Source organism: Echeneis naucrates, chromosome 19, assembly GCF_900963305.1.
Source record: "Echeneis naucrates chromosome 19, fEcheNa1.1, whole genome shotgun sequence".
NCBI classification, from domain to species: domain Eukaryota; kingdom Metazoa; phylum Chordata; class Actinopteri; order Carangiformes; family Echeneidae; genus Echeneis; species Echeneis naucrates.
The window spans coordinates 8,087,327-8,109,165 of NC_042529.1; the positions used below are offsets into that span (position 1 = coordinate 8,087,327).

At 38.9% G+C, this 21,839-nt stretch overlaps 1 protein-coding gene across 1 annotated transcript in view; it reads right to left on the minus strand.

Annotated features, from left to right (window-relative positions):
• Positions 1–21,839, minus strand: part of LOC115059626 (protocadherin-15-like) — a 144,338-nt gene that overhangs the window by 20,595 nt on the left and 101,904 nt on the right. Inside the window, exons 26-33 of the mRNA XM_029527226.1 lie at positions 14,358–14,467; positions 13,711–13,851; positions 10,441–10,568; positions 6,639–6,869; positions 6,200–6,288; positions 4,331–4,507; positions 3,461–3,679; positions 834–944 (exon numbers count right to left, since the gene is read on the minus strand). Of these exons, the coding sequence (XP_029383086.1) occupies positions 834–944; positions 3,461–3,679; positions 4,331–4,507; positions 6,200–6,288; positions 6,639–6,869; positions 10,441–10,568; positions 13,711–13,851; positions 14,358–14,467 (1,206 nt within the window). The remainder of the gene's footprint in view (positions 1–833; positions 945–3,460; positions 3,680–4,330; positions 4,508–6,199; positions 6,289–6,638; positions 6,870–10,440; positions 10,569–13,710; positions 13,852–14,357; positions 14,468–21,839) is intronic.

A 21,839-nucleotide genomic window follows, 5' to 3' on the forward strand; every position in this document is an offset into this window, starting at 1 on the left:
CCCGTTGAACACCGGTAGTCCACTTTTCTTATTGATGCTGTTTTGTTTACTCACCTACTGTACATGCTCCCAGGCGATTAAATCAACTGCACCACGATGCCGTTAAATTAGCCTGTTTATTTATGACCACGGTTTTTGTACTGCATCGTCCTGATTTCCTGTCCAAACAAGTTTATGTTGGAGTTCCTTCCATTTGCAGCGTTGTTTAATAGAAGCCTACAGCTCCAGATGGAGTTTATACTTGTGTTTATCGCAATGCACTCTATGTTTTCCTGATGTATGCATTATTTTGATTTTTTGTGATATGGATGTATGCTGTTATTTTCATTTCCTGCTTGCCTTTGCTTTGGATTAATGGTAGTGCTACGGGCTATACAGAAGGAAGTCCTGGTGTTCAGATTTTGGATGTTTGAAACTATTAATCTTTTGAACTGTGTGTGTTATGACTGAGAATCAGGTGGATAATATTTCATTCTTTCATAAAATGTGGATTTCCCAAGATTTTCTTTGTTAAACAATCAATTATAAAATCAAAACTTGGCATTATTATTAACTGAACTGTATCAAAATATTAATTATCCTGATGTCTCATTTTCAATGTGTGAAAGAAGTTGAAAAAAATATGACCTCAGCTAATATTGTTGGACTGAAAAGACTCAAGGATACTTTAATATCAAAATTTTTTGACAGAAAAATTCAAATGCAGGGAAGGTTAATGTTGTGGGACTGACTTCACTGTGCCGACACCACAAAGACTGGAGTTCAACTGCCTCCGAAATATGAGCTAACACCTCTGTTCCTCAGTGTAAATGTCACTTTCACACATCACTTACATGGCGTTGTCACCCAGCTCTTCATATAGGTTGTTGGCAGTTCCCCCACCAGGTTTGCTTTTGGGCAGTGCCATCTGGATACGGGCTGTTTTGGCACACTCCGCCTGGCGTCTGGCCACAGCACAGAGGAAACACAAAGTTGGAGATGTGAAGTAAAATCTACATCTTTAGACTAATAGTAGTTTAACAGTGTCAGGTTCAAATGGAATCACCCCAACATCACCTTCAGTTCTGCGCTGATGTCAACTACTACAACAATGACAATAAATTCAGTGCCAGTTTGGATAAATGTTGGACAAATGTTTGGATACTTCATATTTCAGCTCCCCCCTTGCTGTCAGTCTTAGCTGTACTTTGTGTTTATTGCATTGAGGAAGGAGGAATCTTCAAAATGTATTATTACATATGTTAAAAATGGTTAATTTGGCTTTCTTCTTGTTTTTTTAAATCAGCTTCTATTAATCTCGTGACGTGAATAAACAGCCACCAGGCCAGAAAAAGTTGCTGCAGTAAAACCGGTGAGCAAACGGGCAAAGGTCTTGATTTGTATATGCATGTGCACACCAACGTGGCCCAATAAAAACACTGTCTTCAGACATTTACTGATTCATTTATTTGATTGTCTGCTGTCCTTTCTGTTTCACTGCCCTTCCTGATCTCATCCATTTTATTGTACAATGAAAACGCAAAAGATTAATCACAATGAAAGGTGCTTAAAACATCCATGTAATTAATATTATAGGATAGGAAGAAAGCAGTACTTACTCTTTGAATCTGTTGGTATACGGTCGATGCAGCAGATGAAGAGACAGAGAAAGATTAGTGATTATTTGCACTATAAATCACTCCATCCTTTTTTTTTTTTTCAGCTGAGTTTCCTTATTGCAAATTATAATCAAAGTCAAGACAATTTGTTTTCATTAGAGTCATTTAACAAAGCTGACTGATAATAATTATGCTGATGATTGCTACACTGTTTTTCTGTCCTTAAATATCCTCTCATCTTAGTGCATGGGTCAGCAACCTTCAACATTAACAGATCCATTTGGGTGCAATTCCCACCAAATAAAACTCACCTTGAGCCACAAAACCTATTTGACCGTTATACTGAAGACTGTTTCTTTACAGTTAAATCTATGTACAGAAGAGCTGTAGTTTGTTGCAATTACTAAATAAAAGACGGTTTTTTTTTTCCTCAACTTCTGTTTTTTTGGATGTATCCATGGTATGCTTACCGGGGTTCACGAGCTCAAAATGTTGGCAACAGGTGAGATAATCAAGGTGCGACGCATATTCTGATCGACAAAATGTTACAAGATCGCCTAAATCTCCAGAATCATGACTATGACAATGAGAAAAATATAAGTATGTAGAATAAAATGTATTTAAATGAAATAGCCATTATTTATTCCCATTATTTTCTGAAAACCACAGAGAGCCACGGCAGAGGGATGAAAGAGCTGCGGGTTGTCGACCCCTGCCTTGGTGTGTCATTTTTCGCTCTTTCGCAGCAGGATGAGAGGCTTTTTCCAAAATTCACTGATCCGGTTTAAACGTGTGTGGCTGTGGTGTGTGTGTGTGTGTGTTTGGGAGATGGATGAAATTAATAGCCTTTCACAGTGGTTAGCTAAACAAACTATTAGGATTGGCACTGTGGGACAAGCTGCCATGCTAAATCATCTTAGGAAGTGACTAGCCCAGGTGATAAAATGGTAAATTGTGCTAAAGGAGGCCCTTTGGGGGAGACTGTCAGTTCTCTCAATTTGCCTGACTGTCTGCTGCCTCTCTTTAAAAAGAATTCAAAGCTTCTCTAGGTGGCTTGTTATCTCTGTTATTTTTCCCATTTCAAGTCAAATGTTTCTTTTTTTGACCAACATCTTTCGAGGGCCTAAATTCAAACATTAGAATTCAGGAGCAGCAGGTTGATATCAAAGCATAATGGTTTCACCCGAAGCACATTTACATCAGTGGCTTGAAAGTCTCACCCACAAATCACACCAAAAGTGCATTACAATGAACATCATTGGTATATGTCAAAATACAAGACCTATTTTTCTGCTGATACATTGCAATACGGTAGATTAAAAATCTGTCTGCAATAATCCACTTCACCAGGCACACGAGAGAGGAAAAAAAAAAAAAAGAGTTTGTACATTGATGGGCTGCTGAGATTTTCTTTGCCACCTCCCTTCTAGAGACGAAGCACATCTTTAAAAATGTGCCTGAAAATATTTTGTTGTTTCAATAGTTATTTGCCTAAATGACGCACCATCGAGCGAAAACAAAATCTGTTGAGGACTATTTTCAGCTGCAGATGAATATACATGCAGTGCATGGTGAGTGTACATATGAGTTCAGTTCATCAAGTGTTCATCATAATGAGGAAAAGGTGGTGGTGTGATTTGGTTAATACAGCTATATAATAAATAATGTTGGTTAGTCAGTAGGTTTACATCACTGTTCATTTTGGTCCTTTCATGGAATTTGTTGATAGAAAGGACTGTACGGATTATCATCACACCAAGTGTCCTCAGCATTATTCAGTCTAGCTTCTTACTGATCAAAGTTTTGTTTCCAAAATGTAAATAAATAAATAAATAAATAAAATATATAATTATACTACTTACTGTCTGTACGTGATAATAACAATCAGTATGGCTGGGACACAACAGATAATGATAATAACTGCCAAAGCCAGCAGCGCCCCTTCTGTGTAGCCTACAGCCTGCACAGCCTTCTTCACGCTGGTCACCACTTCGGGTGTTCGAATCTGTAGAATCCGTCCACCAGGGGGGAGAAAGGGCTGGAACTCTTTGTTGATGTCCAAGAGTTTACCGTCGATGAATCTTTGGAAGAGAAACACAGATGTAAAGCCATGACTGTGTAACATCCAGCTTGTGTTAATCTACGGCAGCAAATGGGGCGCCAGTGGCATAGTGAGCAGAGTGACGCCCCGCAATCAGCAGGCTACAAAGTCCCCATTGACATTGGTTTAGTTTTGGCCATCTTTATTTGGCGAGTTTGTCTTTTCCCGTTTTCTCTGCCCCACTTCCTGCCAATCTTCAAGCTGTCCTATCTAATAAAATCAGAAAAGTGAATCCAAAAAAAAAAAAAAAAAACCCAAACAAGCTGAACTATAACAAGCCATAACTTTCTGCCAGTTGGATGTCAAATGTTATTTATTCAGCAAACTGATCTCAAACAAACACCAACTCGTTCTTCTTGTGTGTCCAGCCTCCCTCGCCTTAGTGACTTCTAGCCAAAATGACAAATGTAAGTTTGAACTCTTTTTCTCGTGATGAACTGCCATTGAGTACAAAATTGACTTCAACTAAAAATGGAGACAATGGCAGCTCTACAAATTATTGAGGTCCATTCATTACCTTAATTAATTTTTCATGATGCGAGTTTGAGTTGGATCTGTCCAGTTTTACTTTGAAAGGCTTTTGGAGAGACGCCATTTTACTTTTTTATGGAGTTGTTGGCGAAGTTCTTACTTGTAAAGTTCCTGTCTAGATATGGCTCTATTTGTCAGAGGGTCGATAGCATAAATCATGACGTCAGACTTGGTATAGTCTTCCTGCTCCATCCCATCACCATGGCGATGGGGCCCGATGGTTTCCACGACAACCTTTGCTCCTGGTACCTGATCCTGGACATAGCGTTCCAAAATGCTGGAAATTTAAAAATAACAGATTTAGATTTCCATAAAATAATGGCTATATACCCAAATAGCCTACAACGTGAAATATTCACATACAAGAAATACCACTGTGGACAAAAGACATTTACTTAGACACAGAGACCTCAGACTCCAGTCACACCACACACCAAATGGACTCACAAACCACGCAAATATTCTTTCCAGCCTGTCAGCTTGGCACACTCATGCTGTGCAATATTGATTTCTGTCCCCCAAGAAAGGCCTGCTCACAGCAGGTCCCTCTAAGGTGTATTATGTGTGTGTGGTAAAGACAGAAAAGGAGTAAGGGAAAGGGAAAGACATTAAACGCTTAAAACATTATTATCCTGTTATACTGGCTGCGTGGGGCAGAAGGAAGCAGCAGCACAGTGTTTGTGTGTGTCGCTGTAGACAAAACCACTGATTGGGATTGTGTGTTTAATATTTAGATCTTGGATTCCTGAAAAATAGGGCTGTCAAACAATTAACATTTTTAATCTGATTAATCACAGGGTAGCTGTGGATTAATCATGACTAATCACCATTCCTAAATATGACTGAAAAATTCACATTTTCTCTGTGTATTGTTGGAACAGAAAGATAAATGAAAGCAGGTGCTTATATACGTTTAATATTTTTTTTTATTTATGACAAATCCAAATGAAGAGCCATTGCTCATTTTTGTTTTCATAAACAGGAGGGATGGATTGATGAAACAAAAACAGTCTTTAGGGCTGCAATAACAATGTATTTTGGTTGGACTCAAAAAAGTGACTTCATAACTTGCCTTTTAGATTTATACTGGCATGGGCAACAATAAACGGTACTACTACAAAAATCTGCATTCTGGAAATTTTGCCATAAAATATTCCTGGGTAACCACAAGAGATAGTACTTGGAAGTCATCAACGCACAGAGACACCTTTAAACTCTAATTCGGTTCAACAAAGGCGAAAACTGCATCTAAATAAATAAAATATAAACTTTAATACATCAGTATCCATTGGTTGTTCTTGCTGTTTTTGTGTTTCATTCCTACGGGACCATTGTGTGCCCTCTAACTGTGTTGGTCTGATGCTTGTCCTTGTTACAGTCTCAGCATGGGTTCCAATTCAACACAGCAGCCGCAACAATTTTTACTAGGACGCTTAAATTATGATAAAAGTACTATTTTTAAATGCAGTACTGTCTGTGCTCTTTACCGAGTTGATTTCCCCATGGTGGCAATTATAGCTTGAGTTCTTCCGATGGAGAAACACCACAGCTATATCGATACGGGGGATTCATACCCTGTTAGAGCTCTATATTTGAAAATGGTATCAAATCAAGGTTGGGGCTTGATTTCAATATTGTATGACTCCATCTTCACTCAAATATTAAACTGACTTTTTCTGAACCATGACTGACTTTTCAGGCTGTCAGAGAGAATGAAGACATGGACAACCAAATACATATCCCACCTGCCATTGCTCCACTGCTTTGAAATCTTTTTTTTCCCCCTCAAATTAAGTGGGAAACTATCAAGCAAAGTTTATAAATGTTATATAAGGAGAGGGTTGACAGTTTAACAGGGGTCCATCAACAGTTATTGTATGTGGTTAAAATAAAGTTAACTCCTCTCATCATTCAGGGTACATGTATGTGATAGATTGATGTATAAATCAAAGAGTGCAACGTGCCTTACCTGAGCAACTTATCTTTGTTTTTCTCCACATACGTTGGAGGAACATTTGATACAACCACCTGCATGTCGAGCTGGTTCACAACTGACACCTACACAATGATGAAGTGAACGCAAATACAACTCATTTCTGCACTTAAACAGAAACAGCAAACACAAACAGCCTGTTCAGGTGTGACTTATTTCACTAAACCTCTTCAACTGGAACTTAAAAAGTTCTGCATTTGTTGTGTTTGCTTTTTGCTTCAACTGCGGCTAATCAGAACTTGTTTTCACAGTTGAATATTTACACATCTGCTTCAAGGATAATGTAGCGGTGACAGTAACTCCCATTGCAATGAGGCGAAATCATCTCATTTTGATTTGTTTTTAGGAGAATGGACGAGATAAAGAATAAATTATTGCAAACCTAGTAATGTTGCCAAAAAATAGATATGCTCACCACTATCTCCGCCTTGCTGCTGTGTCCTTGACCATAGTTGTCTGTAGCCATCACCTCGAACTTAAAATATGATCTCCTCATGTTGCGGTACATGATTGCCGTCTTCACCACACCACTGTAGGGTTCAATGACAAAGCCGTCTTTGCTGTCCTTTGTGTCTTTGCCAGTCTGAGGGGGAATGATCAGCCGGTATATCATTGAACTGTAGTTCCCAGTGTCTTTGTCCAGAGCCTGAAGAATAAGAGAAGTATGACTCACTGGAGTGCATCGATATTATAATCATCACACACCACAACATTATAATAATTATAATCACTTTTACCCAGACATGTCTGAAATGTCACCATCATGCACACAAACAGCACTGATCATTGTGATCACTATGATAATAACTAAATCTATTATTTCTGAGTCTGTGGTGTATTGGTGTATTGATTAGTGACATGCTCCTCATTCACAAAAAGCCACAAGATGAAGTTGTTCTATCAGGATTGTAGCGAAACCTGATGTGAGACTTTCAGCACTGTAATAGTTTGATGTAGTTCTCCGAATCAGCAGTAGGGGGGTCAAGTGGTGCTTTGAGCTGTATGAAAGGCTACTCTGTCACCCTGGCTAACTACCAGGTCTCTCCCACATCCACACAGTACATGCAAAACCTCACATTCATGTCCAGACTCACAGTCAGACAGACATTGATTCATTGCAGGGTCTTTCAAAGAAAGGGCCGGGAGCACAGACTACGGATTCAGCTCTGAAACACCCACCACATCAAAAAGATAACACAATGACAGGAGGAAATAAAAAACAAAAGCTTTTCATCGGCACAGGGAATAATAAGGAAATAAAGGTAAGGAAAGATGGATGCAGATATAAGGTCAATAAGGGAGGAATGGAGATGGAGGGAGTGAGGGAGGAAGAGATGCAGGGATCTATTTTTTTGTGTTCCAGTTTGCAGAGGTCCATGGCACAGATAGGATAACTCAGCAATAAATCAATATCTGCAGTAATATCAACCACCTGTTCAAACTGCTACAGCACAGGTGTGGAAGACAGACCTGGATATATACAATATGTTCCATTACACCAAGGGCTATAGTTCTGTTCAAAACCCATTCAAAGCAGCGGCTGTATAGCATGTTCACCAGGGAGAAGTGTTGAAATGGAAATGATATTCTCAAGTCGGACAGAAATGGGAAAAATAAAAGTCACCCTCTGGAAAATGTCAAAAACAAAACAAAACAGGACAGTTAGAAAAACTGTGAGAGTTCCACAATTGTTAAATAGTAACTGTTGAGCTGACTTACATGTCTTGCAAGGAAGTTAAGCAAAGAAGGACACATACAGGTGGAATGGGAACAGGAGGGTTACTTTCCACTAGTGGAGAGTGGAATTAAGTTTGATCCTGAGCTCATAACATTTCTTATGGACTGGTGTGGAAAGAGCTGCTAATGCTAATATTTGAAAAGTAGCAAATGCCGAACTTATTGAATTGTTAACACTCAAATTGTTGTCAATTTTAAAGTTACACTTTGTTTGTCTGGATATTGCTTTCCGATCATATAGAAAATGGAAAGTACATTTATACACATAATGAAATCAGTGTTTCAGCTTTTCAACTGTCCTTCCCATCATGGTGTATTTTGAGAGGCATGAAAAGGACAAAAAAAACCTTTTGCCATCACATTTACAGTCAAAAAAAAAAAAGATTTTACGCAAATTAACTGACAAATTCAGCACTTGAAAATAAGCAGGTACAGCAAACTTTTTAGCACTGAAAGCCTTTCAATTCTGCGTCTTTGGCACATTTTGAAGTTTCTGACAGGGAAATCAACAATATAAAAGAGAAAATAAAAGCAGCTACTCTGAATCCTTTGCACATCTGTGCGTCACTTACTCACACAATAACAGAATACCGAGGTAAAGCAAGGCTGTGCTTAGCAGCCAATATAGAGCCTGAGCAAAAATGCAAAATAAATAATTAAATAAATAAAAAGACAGTTCAACTTTTGGTGCAATGTGAAAGCACTAATGATGTCTGTCCACATTCCAGATGGGTTATTGTATAACGCAGTTGTCGCAGTTGATGTCATGATGAATAAAATGAGTGTGGTTGTGATAACTTTCTGTTTGATGTACAACCCTTTCTGATGATGTCTGATGTTGTTTCATTTGATATAGCTTCAAACTTATGAGTATATAATTTAAACTCCACTTCCCAGATAAATAATCTTTTCACAAGAACCTCCAGCAACAGGCCCACACCAGCAGAGGCCCTTGAAGGTTTTTTTTTTTTTTTTTTTTTTTTAACGGGGGGGGGGCATTCAACGTCTCTGAATTTGCATTGGTTGTGGTTGGAAAAATGAAAGAAATGTGTTCAGGAGATAAAATGAAAAAGAAATTATGTAACAAATATAAAGAGCCTTTGGAGGTAACAAGTAGATCTGCTCATGTGAAATGAGGTCTAATCAATCTGTATTACGGCATAACTCCTCCATGTGCTCTGAAGGCAGGCATTCAGCATTAAGGAATACACACACATCAGCATGGAAGCACATACACACACACACATACACACACCTCACAACAAATGTGGTTGAATTATTAAACTTGAATGAAATTAGGAGTTGTTGCCATCTTCAGTCCCACTCCTTTTGTCTGGATGGTAGTGAAGGTGGCGCCAGCATCCCTGTCTATCCTTCTACTCACTCACTGCCATACATCTATTCATCCAACCATGAATCATGCATGTGTTCCCTGCCTTCTTCTGTCCAGTCATTGTCTCTCACAGCAGGAAGCCACTTATCTTTATCTAACCATCAATCCTCTGTCTTCTCAAAATCCTCCACATGTATTACTTATGCCTATGCCTCATTGAGTCTGCTAGCTGGCTATTAGTTGTTTGTCTCTTTAAGTATTTAGAGAGGTCAAATGATTGTAGACCTTGAACCTCCGTCACACACAAAATCCATATGAATAACCAGCAGCAGGTCTTTGTAGCAGAGAAATAATCATTGGAGACAGCAGATTTATGAGTGAGAAAAGCACATTCACAATATTTTATTTTAAATATGAGGCTTTGTTACAGGCTCTGCTCTATTCTCTCATCATTTCTGTCACTCTCAGCGAGTACGATCTAATGAAGCAAAAATACAGGATCCTTAAAAAAATATAATAAAATATTAAAGCACATACTTTTCTGCCCAGCACCCTGCCCGAATCTCCTGTGGCATCCAGGCTCATTAAAACATATTGCTACTTAGAGGCTGAAAGAGAAACACTCCGTGACCCATTTTGGGCCTGGAAGGCATTTTAATAATACAACTCACTGAAGTTGTTTACAGCGATTTGAAATTCTTACAGAGTTAGGTAAAAATAAAAGCAAACAAAGAGATGTATCAATTAACAGGAAAGCAGAAAGAGAGGTTGAGGGGCGTAACAGAATAATAATCAGATTCCTTGTCGTGTGCTTTCTTTAGCTCTCTGTAAATTAAATAAATCCACTTGACCACTGCAAACACCTTCACAATGAGCTAAATTGAGTTAAGTTTCACATCTGCTTCTTCTAACAACCAGGCTGCAATATTTTCAGTAATGCACTGACAAAAGGGGAATTACCTGAAGAAGAACTGGTATTAAATAAAAGGAACATGATACTCATTGACAGGGTGTGAAGGAGAGTAATTATTTTCAGAAGATTGCCTGCATTATAGTGTCACATTTTCCTGTTACTTTCTTCTTCACAACAAACTAGACTGTGTGTGTGTGTGTGTGTGTGTGTAAGCGTGTGTGTCTGTATTTATACCTGTACTTGCAACACTGAGGTGAAGGTTTTGGCATCTTCTGCAACCCCTCCAATGTAAAGCGGTCTGGTAAAAACCGGTGGGTGGTCGTTCTCATCCTGGATATCAATCACCACCTTGGCTGTGTTACCTAAGACACACACACAAACACGTAATTAAAACATTGTGATATATTTCTGCGTTTGGCATCAAGAAAAGTAGAAATGCGTATAAGGAAACATAGCGAGTGTTTTCTTGTAACTATGAAGTGAAGAGGTGCTTGATAAACTGCCAAAAAAAACCAAAAACCCATCACCGTTTTCTAAGGATATTAAATGAAAAGAAAGAAATGAAATAATAAGAACAAGCACGGTAAATTGCGCGAAGCCTCTGAAAATGACACCAGCCCCCAATCTGGAAGCGGCAGTGCAGGAAAACAGCAGCGGTTCCTCAGGCTACAGCAGGTGAAGCCATAGCTTCTGCGCTGCATGCAGGTATCACAGGTAATACAACTGCAGCGCTGTCTTTGATTGTTGCTGAAAGCATCGACATGTCACCACTGCAGGTCCAAACACTTTCAGCAGCAAGGGAGGAAAGCTATTGATACATTTTCTTTTCTACAGGTTGGACAATGATTGAACAACCTCAGCTAGCGAACAATCTGCAGTCTAGTTACATGACAGTCCCAAGGCCGGATCAGCAGCTGTTGTGAACAGACCAAAGGAGATGAAGCATTTCTCTACAACACAAATACTTGTAATCTGACTGAAAAACAGCACTCCTTTGTTGTTGTTGTTTTGTTGTTTTTGATTATTGCCAAATAAAAGAGTTCCTTGCTTATCGCAACTGTGTTGGCGTGGTTTGATCACATATTTTGTTTTTTGAGTTTGGTAAGCGATCTCCAGATTTGGCAGTAAACATTGTGTTCATGACTCCAAAGTGAAAGGCTGAAAAACAAAATTTCAAAGCGTTGTGGTGATCAAAAGATAGAATGGCATAGTGACTAATGACAAACTCTGAAAATGAGCTCAGAGAAACTGTTGACTATTATGGGATGCTGCATTAGAGGTGACCCTGCTCTGAGCCATCTGATCACATTCTTGAGATATATGCACCAAGAAACCCCTTGGTCATGAATACTGACTAATATTGCTGTCAACATTATGACCTTTTAAAGTTAACTTTTCAGAATAATGGCTGTGCCAAGTTTCAAAATGTTTTACATCTGTAAAAGTATAAGAGGCACACACACACACACACACACACACACACTGTATGGGGGAGAAAAAAAAATCTATTCATGATATAGCAGCCACAACTGTAATTAAACCACACTGTTTACTCAGCCTAAGACAAATCACGGTGCCAATGAGACTTTGACGTTCGTATTCAATGATTGCAACTTGGAATGAGTCGCATTCAGCCTTTATCTGGCAAATGACAGAATTCTTAATCACACCCACATAAATCTGCTGCACAATACATCCACGAAACTCTCGTAGAACCATGTGTTGAAAAAAAAAAAAAAAAAAAAAAAGAACAAATCCCAGGATTGCGTTTTACTCCAAGAGTGACAAATAAGGGGGGAGAAAAAAAAAAATCATTCAACAACAAAAACTTTGGCACATACAAAGAAATACACAAACACGCAGCTGCAAATGTGCTTACTACTGTAGTCATCCTAGAGACACCGTCTCAAAATGACTATTTACAATTCCAACCAACACTTTAGTTCGAAAACTGGATTAACACATAATTAGAATACTATTGATCTTCTGCCTGATTAAAATGCATAGTAAAATGAATTGAAAGGGGATTTGCTAATGACTACAATGATTTTCAGTTTTAATCCCTGCAGAATGCCTAAATTCAAATGGCTGGATGAAAAGAGAACAGCATGTGGTAAAACACTATAATTACAGAAGAAAGAAGGAAGCTGGGGAGCTGAGCATCAATTAAGAAGAATGCAGATATATTGTGAAAGGAAGAAGGAGCAAAAAGAGAAAGAGCAGCAGAGATTGAAATTTAGAAGAAGAAAGAAAGTTTGAGATTAATTGAGAGCTACTTTCACTTCAGATATGATTTCAAATAAACCACATTTTGTATCGATTAGTCATCACGTGTACAACTGAAGGTAATTCATTCTCAAATGGATTCAAATGTGAGCAGAAGTGACAGAAAAAGAAAAAGTATAGCTAGAACTACAGCCCGTTCCGTTCTCGATCTAGGAGTCCTTTTTGGTTTGTGACCTCTTACTCGAAGAGGGCTATGTTTCTTGCCTTGGCTCTCAGTCAAATTTCTGTTATCTACCAGTTATTGCCACTTCTTTAAGCGATATTTTCCCTCTAAACCTTTCAGATGACTCAGCGAAAACAACTATCTGATACCCAAAGAGGAATATTTAGCCAATATTTCATAAAAAAAAAAGAAAGACAATGATTTATCTTATAAGGCCTTAACACAAGGTTGAGGGCCACTTGACTTAACTGCCAAAATGTGTATTTAGTCGATTTTAAATCCAGCCATGACAAGAAAATGTTACAGATATATAACACTTTAATAATGCAGTAGTTAATAATATCAGTCACATGGCCATTTCCAATTTAGCTTTCTAGTCTATCTTACATATATAACTTACTCTATAAATATATATTTTACTTACATTTATATAAGTATATTTTAATGATTATATAGTTACTCAGGAATTTGAGTGCAAGTACTTCACTTGACACTTTAACTGTGAGGGCATATATATGCATTTTATTTGGGAAAATTTTCCATCTTAACCCATGAAATAATCAAACTTCTGTTTTCTCCAGCCTCTTCGGCTGTCGTGAACATATTTGAACTTTGTAATTTAAATTTTGGGCAGTTACATAATTGCATATGCTGGGTTATGTGATAGCTGATGGAAGGAAGAAAGGCAGAATACATCAGTGTGAAGACAACAAACTGGCGTAGCGTCCAGGTTTTGATTGACAACTGAGAGGCAGAAAGGGTGGTTGGAAATGGTAACAAAACAGCCAAGGTCTAATATAATGTATCCTCCAAGACACGTGACTGTACTGTAAGAAGAAGGTGAAACCAGATCGTGCTCCAGATAGAGAGAAAGACGGTGTGGGGGGTTGTGAGAGTGTGCAGAGAAAGCTAAAGCCTGGAGCAACATTATCTTATCATGTATCAGGCAATGCACTGGTGTTTTATTAATCCTTGAGTGTGTGTGTGTGTGTGTGATTAGAAAGAAGAAAAATCTGTTATATCTGTGGTGATGCAATCCAGAGTTGAAAACTTACTCTTTGACGGAGCTCGGAGGTTGGAGGAAACCACCCTCATGGAATCGGCTTCTACCTTCAGTATGTAGCTGGAATTGGTCTCAAAGTCCAAAGGCTTGGCAGTGGAAATCGCTCCGCTTGTTTCATTTAATGCGAACGTCCCTGGAAAGAGTGTGAGACAGAGAGAGAAAGAAAGACATCAAGAGCCAGAAAGTGAGGATGAAAGAATCATACAGCTAAAGACTAAGGTCAAAAAGGGATTCAAAGTGAGTATTTCTCTCGTATATAGGAGCTGGATAGTAAGTTGATTGCTTTATAGAGTAAATTTTATAGAGAGAATAGCACTGAGAGGTAAAGTTTGATGTGTTTTGAAAAAAAAAGAAAGAATGAAATGATAGAGAAAGAACCTAAAAGCTATTACCGTTATGTATTGAAATAGCTGGAGACTCTTTCTTTCTGCTTCTTTAATCAGACAGGTAGAGGGATGGGAAATTTCAGCTGCTACTATCAAAGAGTACAGACCCTGTTAGAGGGCCATAACTAACAGGCTTCATAACTTAATTATATAAACTCACCACCTACTTTAGAAGCAGTCAGAGCAAACTGAGTCCAGAAGTGAAATCCACAACAGTAGAGCTCTGCGCATAAACAGCTCTGAGTTTACTCACCTCCCTCGTTGCCCTCAATGATGGAGTACACGATAGTTTGATTGACAGCAGCTGCAATGATGACTCCCACTTGGGTCCCAACAGCAGCCTCCTCACTCACTGGTGGAAACCTGGGAATGGATCAGTCAATCAATATCAACTGATAAGAAAATTAAACATGCATGTGTAGGCTGTGGGGCACACCTTCTCTGGAGGGCCGACTGCAATTTGGCAAGTTAAATACAACAGTGAGTTAAATCTGTCAAGCATGTCCAACTTTCTCTCCTTTATTTTTCCCTTCATGCCAGGAGCCCTTTGTACCTTCACTTTAACCAAAACGATAAAATGCGTGTTTGCAGTCTTTGCGCTGAGACATACTTAGAGGTTATTGCAGAAAGGAACACAAAAAGTTGGCAGCTGAACAACCTCTCCAGTGCTGGTAAGGAGAAAATTCACTTCATCCTTGGCACAGCATTTATGTTTGTTCTCCTCCACATTTCAATTTCCAACATCATAGATCATAAGTGCATTGCCGGTTTTTCATGTTGAGTGTCTGACATCACAACAGTACAAAATGGTCAGAGCAGTACATGTCCATAGCTGCCACATGATAATAATATATTTGTACAGTAAGAGAGGGCAGCAAGTAGGTCATCCAAGTTTCTGTCACTTAATTTTTCAAAATGTTCCATTTACTGGCTGAAGAATATAAGAGGAAAACAGCTGGTGATAGGGCAGCACAGCGGCATTGCAGTAAGTACTGTGGCCCAACAATAAGAAGGTTGTGGGTTCAGTTCCCGAGCCTGGGGCCTTTCTGTGTGGAGTTTCAACGTTCTCCCTGTGCTTGTGTGGGATTCCTCCCACCGCCCAGAGATCATGTTTACGTTAATTGGTGGCTCTAAATTATACGTGAGTGCGAGTGGTTGTTGGTCACTGTGTGTCTCTGTGTGTCTCTGTGTGTTGGCCCTGTGATGGACTGGCAACCTGTTTACCCCGCCCAATGTGAGCTGGGATCGGCTCCAGCACACCTGGCAACCAGGAAACAGATAAGTGATAGAAGATGAATGAATGAAAAATAAAGCTGTTGATAATTATGACCAGAGGCTAAAAATTAGTACGTGAAATTTGCAAGTTTTCTCTTTTTCTGAATGAGGTTTTCTGCCAGGAGCTGGAGCTGCAACAGCTTAGCAATCATAGCCCTTACGATGAGTTACAGTTGGAAAGTGACAAAATTGTGACCGCTTTACGTGCAGCTTTTTATAACTAACTAACTAACTAGCTTTTTTCCCGTAACTTTACGAGAAAAGGACTTGAAAAAGTGAAAAACAATGGTGTTGCTTTCCTGCCAGATATGGCGCTTGGTGAATAAAGAATTGAAATTTGAAGCTGATTTCACATTTGGTGAGTAAACTATTGTGAATGCAAACTGCATATGTAAAAAAAAAAAATAAATAAAAATAAAAATCAGGTTCATACAACTTCTTTAACAAACTTCGAGGAAGCAATTTAATGAACACAAGCTGTTAAGCTGAAGCACACAAACAGCTGGCACAGACTTTTATTCTGTCTAAATTTAAACGGTAAACAGTTCAATCATCCAACCCTTCAATTCAAATCAAAAGACTCCAAAATAGAAAAACTAATGTTTCCAGTGGTCTGAAGATTAAGAATTAACCTGGAATGTCTTGTAAGATTAGTTAATTCCACAAAATTAACAGTTTTGGCAGTTTTCATGATTGAAATAAGTGACAGCTATTTTTTGTGGTTCATCACAGAGAAAAGCAGTAAATATGTACATATGAAGAAGTAACAAAACAAACTTCGAATGGTAATTTTAAATAGTAAGTGATTCGTTTTTGGTTCATTCAATCCCAAAATTTCCTTATAGTGAGATACATTACTGTGCTAAAATGTGAAACCTGCTACAAGGCTCTGATGTGCACAATCTGTCTGATCTGACAGCTATGGCAACTGTTCCTTCTAGAAATTACCTGTATACAACTATTTTGCAATAGCAGTTATGTTTTTTTTTTAGAAAAGGCAACTGTGACGTTTGTAACATTTCATCCTGTCAAAAATATCCAGTCATTAAATACCAACTTATTGTGACAGTCTTGAAGTGTTCTCATCCAAAGCTAAAGAAGCCTTTTGGACGCGAGGCGAAACGTCTTCAAACAACATAAGAAGTCCAGTTTCTTCCCACTAAACACTCCAAGACTAAGATTACCTGGATGATCGACGACCTTTATGATATATAGTGACGGTGGCATTATTTGATTGTTTGCTGATTATAATGAATCACTAAGAGCATTTGTTGGAAAAAACCTTGTGATTTCCTCACCACCTAATCACAATGAGGACTTCGGTCTAGTGACAGTTGTTCACTTAATCCAGCTGCCATCCAACCAATTACTGGTGCTAATGCGTGAGTGAAATTAAGTGATTCATCCATTTAAAAAGAAAAAGAAGGTGACCATAATCTATTGGAGATATGTTCGCTGAGAGTCCCAAAAAATGGCCTGACCCATTCAGTGAATTTAAACCACCAATAGCTTTCAAAGAGTACCCAGGCATGGCCTTGTTTTTGTCCACCTGTTTCTCATTGCATGTGGTGGGCAGTTTCCCTGCTTACAAGCTTGACAGATTTCCTTAAAATCTGGCAACTCACAACTCACAACAGCTTTTGCTCCATTAAATAAACCCAGTGCAGTCATTAGGCCAGCAGTCACAGCTGGCTAAACAATATAACATGGGCTACCAACTGGCTAAGCTATCAAGTAATCACCAGGTGACAAATGGGACTGTTTGGGAGTGAGAGGGAGTATGAGTGTGTGGCGAGTGTGTTGGTGTTGCTGTTAACTTCCAGCCCAGTCAATTGCTTCTCTAACCACCTGCTCTACCCGAACACTCCTCCAAGCAAATATATCATCAACATGAAGCACTGAGTGATTAGAAAATTAACTGGAAAAGAATGTGTTGCGTGATAAAGTTCAAAGCGAAGTAAATACTTGTCATATAAAAGAAAGAATAAAGGCGTATTTTTGACAGCAGACTTGTCATAGTTTAAAAAAAAAAACAAAACAAAACAAAACAGAAACTACAGGTAATGATATCAACAATGACGCTTTCCTAATTTGTGACAGTCAGCAAGCATGCGCAGTGTACCAGCACCCTGGAACTGGAGCATGGCCGTCATCCATGCTGTTATTATGCACGTAGGAACTTTTCCTGCTGTAATGAGCCAAAACGAGGCATTTTCTGACTACTGTACTGTTCCGTTTTCTCCACACTCTTGTTCATTTAGCCTTTGTAAAATGCAACGTGCACAATGAAGAGCTGATGGGAAACGGGAGAATAAGGAGAAATTCAAAAATAGAGCTTTGTATTTTTATGACTACTGTATTAAACCTCGTGGCCCCCAGTAAGCTCCTGAAAGCTTTGTGTTTTATTTTGTAATGAGGAGAGAGGGAAACCGTATGTTAGGATCAGGACGAGACGCTGCATGGATTCAACATGGAGAGACTCAATGAGAATGACAAGTTGGCGGTAATGTATTTCAACTGCAGCAGCAGCAAAAACATGGTCAATCAATAAATCTGGGCATGTTCTGTTGTAGTGAGACAACTTAGAAACGTGCAGTTCTTTCATTGTTGTGTTCTCACACTGGTGTTTTGCTCTCTAAACTCTTTTTCTTCTGATTCTTATTGCTAACATACTAAAATCATAATTCTCCTAATTCTTCTAATTTATTCGCTCAATTTGTCCCCATCTACATTCCTCCAACTGTATCTGGGCTGCTGCTTCCAGCTAACATCCCAGCAGATTTTAGCTACAATTGTTATCATTCCTCCATCCCTCTCTTTCTGTAATGGCTACTTGAGAGAGGTAAAGTAACACAATGAAATGGATGCCCACACACACACCCCCCTTACCGGTAGGCACAATTACTTACAGATGGGTCAAAACGCATTTCCATCTACACACAGGAACACAAGCTGCTGAGCGTACATATAAGACAGATAAAAACTACACCAGCTTGTATGCAAACACACCCCAACAACCACACACAAGCACACAGCCACACACATAGAGCTCATTATCAAGCCCCTGCCCCTCCACCTCCAGCTCTCTCTAATCATTGTAGCCCTAACTACAGCAAGCTGGGCTGATACTGATAACAACAGACACACACACACACACACACTTACACACTAACTTGCACTCCTCCACTTGTGAGGACATTGTATTGACTTGTACTCAGTCCCCAGATGCGTACTCTAATTGCACTGTTGCCATAGATCAGAGCACAAGGCATTTACCGAAGATGAACCTTGTGGCTATTGAATTTTTTTGAAATAGTATGAACAGATGTTTGTATGCATAAAGTGATGGATGACACACAAACACAAGCACACACTAGGACCAAATACTGACTGGGACAAATGACGTAAACGCAACACAGAGTTTTAGCAGTGTGAAGGGAAAGACAGCTTAATGAGGATAGCGATAGATGTTGGGCAATGATACCCCCCTCTCTTTTAGCTGCTGTCATTCATTTGTCTCACTCATTATGTTTTAGGTTTTTTTTTCCCCCCGCTTTTTAGCCCCTTTCGCTTCGCTCCTGCTTCTTCATGATACATCATCATCCCCTTGTGTCATTATTCTTGCTGTCCCTGCTCACGCTGCTCTTTTTCATTTCTCCACTGTAATTCTGGCTCTGTCACTTCTTTTGATCTCTTTCTTTTACTTTGTTTCACTGTCTGAGCCAAACTACAATATCCTTCCTCTGTGCCAAGCAGTTCTTTGCTTTGGTTTCATTGGGCTCTGGCAATGCCTCGTAATAAAGGGTTGTTTTTTTTTCTCCACATGATGTTTGATCTACAGTGTGTGCTCAGTGTGGGAGCCTGTGCCTGGAAGACAGCAAACTGAAATAAGTCAAGTCTTATTAACCAAGATTAGCCAACTTTTCTTTGCATGGACTCTTATTAACCTTGTCTGTTGCATAAAGGCGGATCTCATGTATGTTCTTGCTTTGTGGTTTGATCACAATTTAGCACACGAACCCCTGGTTTCATCCATCCAGATTACTTTTTGTATAATTCTTAAAGCAAAACGAAAAGAATAAAAGACCTCCAATCTGTCAGTATGAAGAAAATACGGTTTCATATGCTGCCAAAATCCAGGTTTATTTAAACTGTGCCAGCCAAGACTATGTTTCAGTGGTATAACCTGTAAATTATTGATAAGTAAATCTTGATGGAACATATTTTAACCCTCCATGGTACACATTATGATGCCAGTTATGAACAAAATGTTTGGAGTGTTATTATATATTAAAACAGACCCAAAAACCCAAAACAAAACCCAAAAACATAATCTAAAGAAACTTTTTTCACAGATAAGAGGAACTGAAAACATGCAAATGTGACGCAAACTGAATGAAAACATAAACACTGAACAAAATATATACACAGAATAAAAGACTTAATTTTAACTGGATTTCACAGTACACCATATCTTATAAGTTACTGGAAAGACCTGTTTCTGTACTTTTACTTTCACTGCTTTCATCCTTCAATAGGAGACTATGGCCTATAGAGTACAGTGATAGCCTGAACTTTACTTTACTGCAACCAACATCAGTTTTTTATCTTTGTTCAATGGTAATGATCAGCACAAACTTATAATGAATGGTATGCTTTTGAAAATGATATCTACTTCAATACACGCCAGACCAAACACACCATAGTTTCATACTGTCATGGTGATTCCATAATCATCCAATGTTGCCTCAAGGCAACTTTGCAGGGCAACATTTCTATTTTAATACGTTTCCAATATTTAATCAGCAAATACATTGCATTAAACTATCAAAAATTAAGGTTTATTCATCTATTAGTTTGGAGATTTTTTTCCTGATGGAAAAAGGCCAGAAAATACAGCTTTGAGGCAATTTCGAGCATTGTGGAGATGTGACTGGCCAAAAATGGGTGTGTTGCCTGAGGGCAACATGGTAACACAGAAGTTTAACTGACAGAGCTTTTCTAGCCTTATCGGCCCCTGTCATGTGATGCTACTCTGCAAACCTTTGTGACTTGAGTCAGTGAAAGGCGCAGCAACAGTGAGGGATGATGTCAGAGAGATTATTGGGGGGGGGGGGTAAAAAAAGAAAAAAGAAATAGAAAAAAAATCTGTAAATATACAGTACCAGTTGGAGGTTTGAACACACTGTCAGTCACTGTGATATCACTCAAACAATACTCAAGTAAAATGAGGGCTGATCCAGCAGAAAGCCTTGAATTAAAAAATTATAACCATGAAAATACTTTATGCTTAAATACATTAATAGCTGTTTTAATTGGCCACACTAAGGAAAGCTATAATGCAACATTGAAAGAAGGAGAAAGGCAGTCAGTGCTGGATTGGCTCCATAGTTAAATAGCTGTGTAAGGACTTGAAATAAAACAATGAGGAGATACATGCGGTGTATCTTAAATCATCCAAAGACTTGTTTCTTGCCAACAGCGTTGATGCCATCTAGGCTGAGCCTTTTATGTAATGTATAGAAAATATCCACAAATCCAATACTGAGCTCTCTTGCTTAAAATGACAGTATTGTTTAATTCCTGGTCTGCAACCTGAGCTGGAAGCACTCACTGAACACCACCCTCTCTCGCTCAAGCGGGTTGGCTACTGTAATTGACTACAGGGTTTTTATTAGGAGTCCAATGAGCGAAGGGTCTTAACCACCTAGAGAAATAACCGTCACAGACTGGACTTCTGTAACTTACTTTTTGTCCTGCTGTGGAAACCGCTAGAAGGCTTCAATTTTCAGCTCACATGTCCCCATGATTTTATGAGCTGGTGGCGACATTCTGGTTCAAACCCAGAGTGGTTTCATATAAGGAAGGTGTTACGATTTTACAGCAGTGGCCTGAATAATGATGGTTCCTAACTTGTTGAGAATTTAACATTGGATCACTTGGATTTGCTTAAGATACTGTGATAGTGAGCCAATATTGCAGATTTTATTATAGTTGTCATTTTCTCCTCAGTTTATTATTATTTTTGCTCTGCAGTGTCTGAAAAATCTAAATTCATTTTTTGCGCCCTCTGGCAGTCTCTCTGCACTCCAATCCCACATCTCTCTCCTGCCATACATTTCACACACAACCTCTTCATTTTTGTCACACCTTTCTGTCAATCAAACTCTCTGGTCTTCACGGCTCTCCCTGTATCGCTCAAAAAAGTGTCTTTCTTTAATAAATTCTGTTAGTGAATGTCACGGCCTCGCTCGCCCTTTCATGGCCCTCTCCTCCCCCTGTGTGCGTGACAATCTTGTTGCAATTGTGAACTGACGCTTGAATGGCCGAGCATCATTGAAACAGCGTGAACTTGAATGAACAACATTGAAGAACTAACACACAAAACACATGTGAGACAGAGCAGGATGGGTTATTGTTGAATTTATCACGAGATGAAATAATGGACTCCTGGTATTGA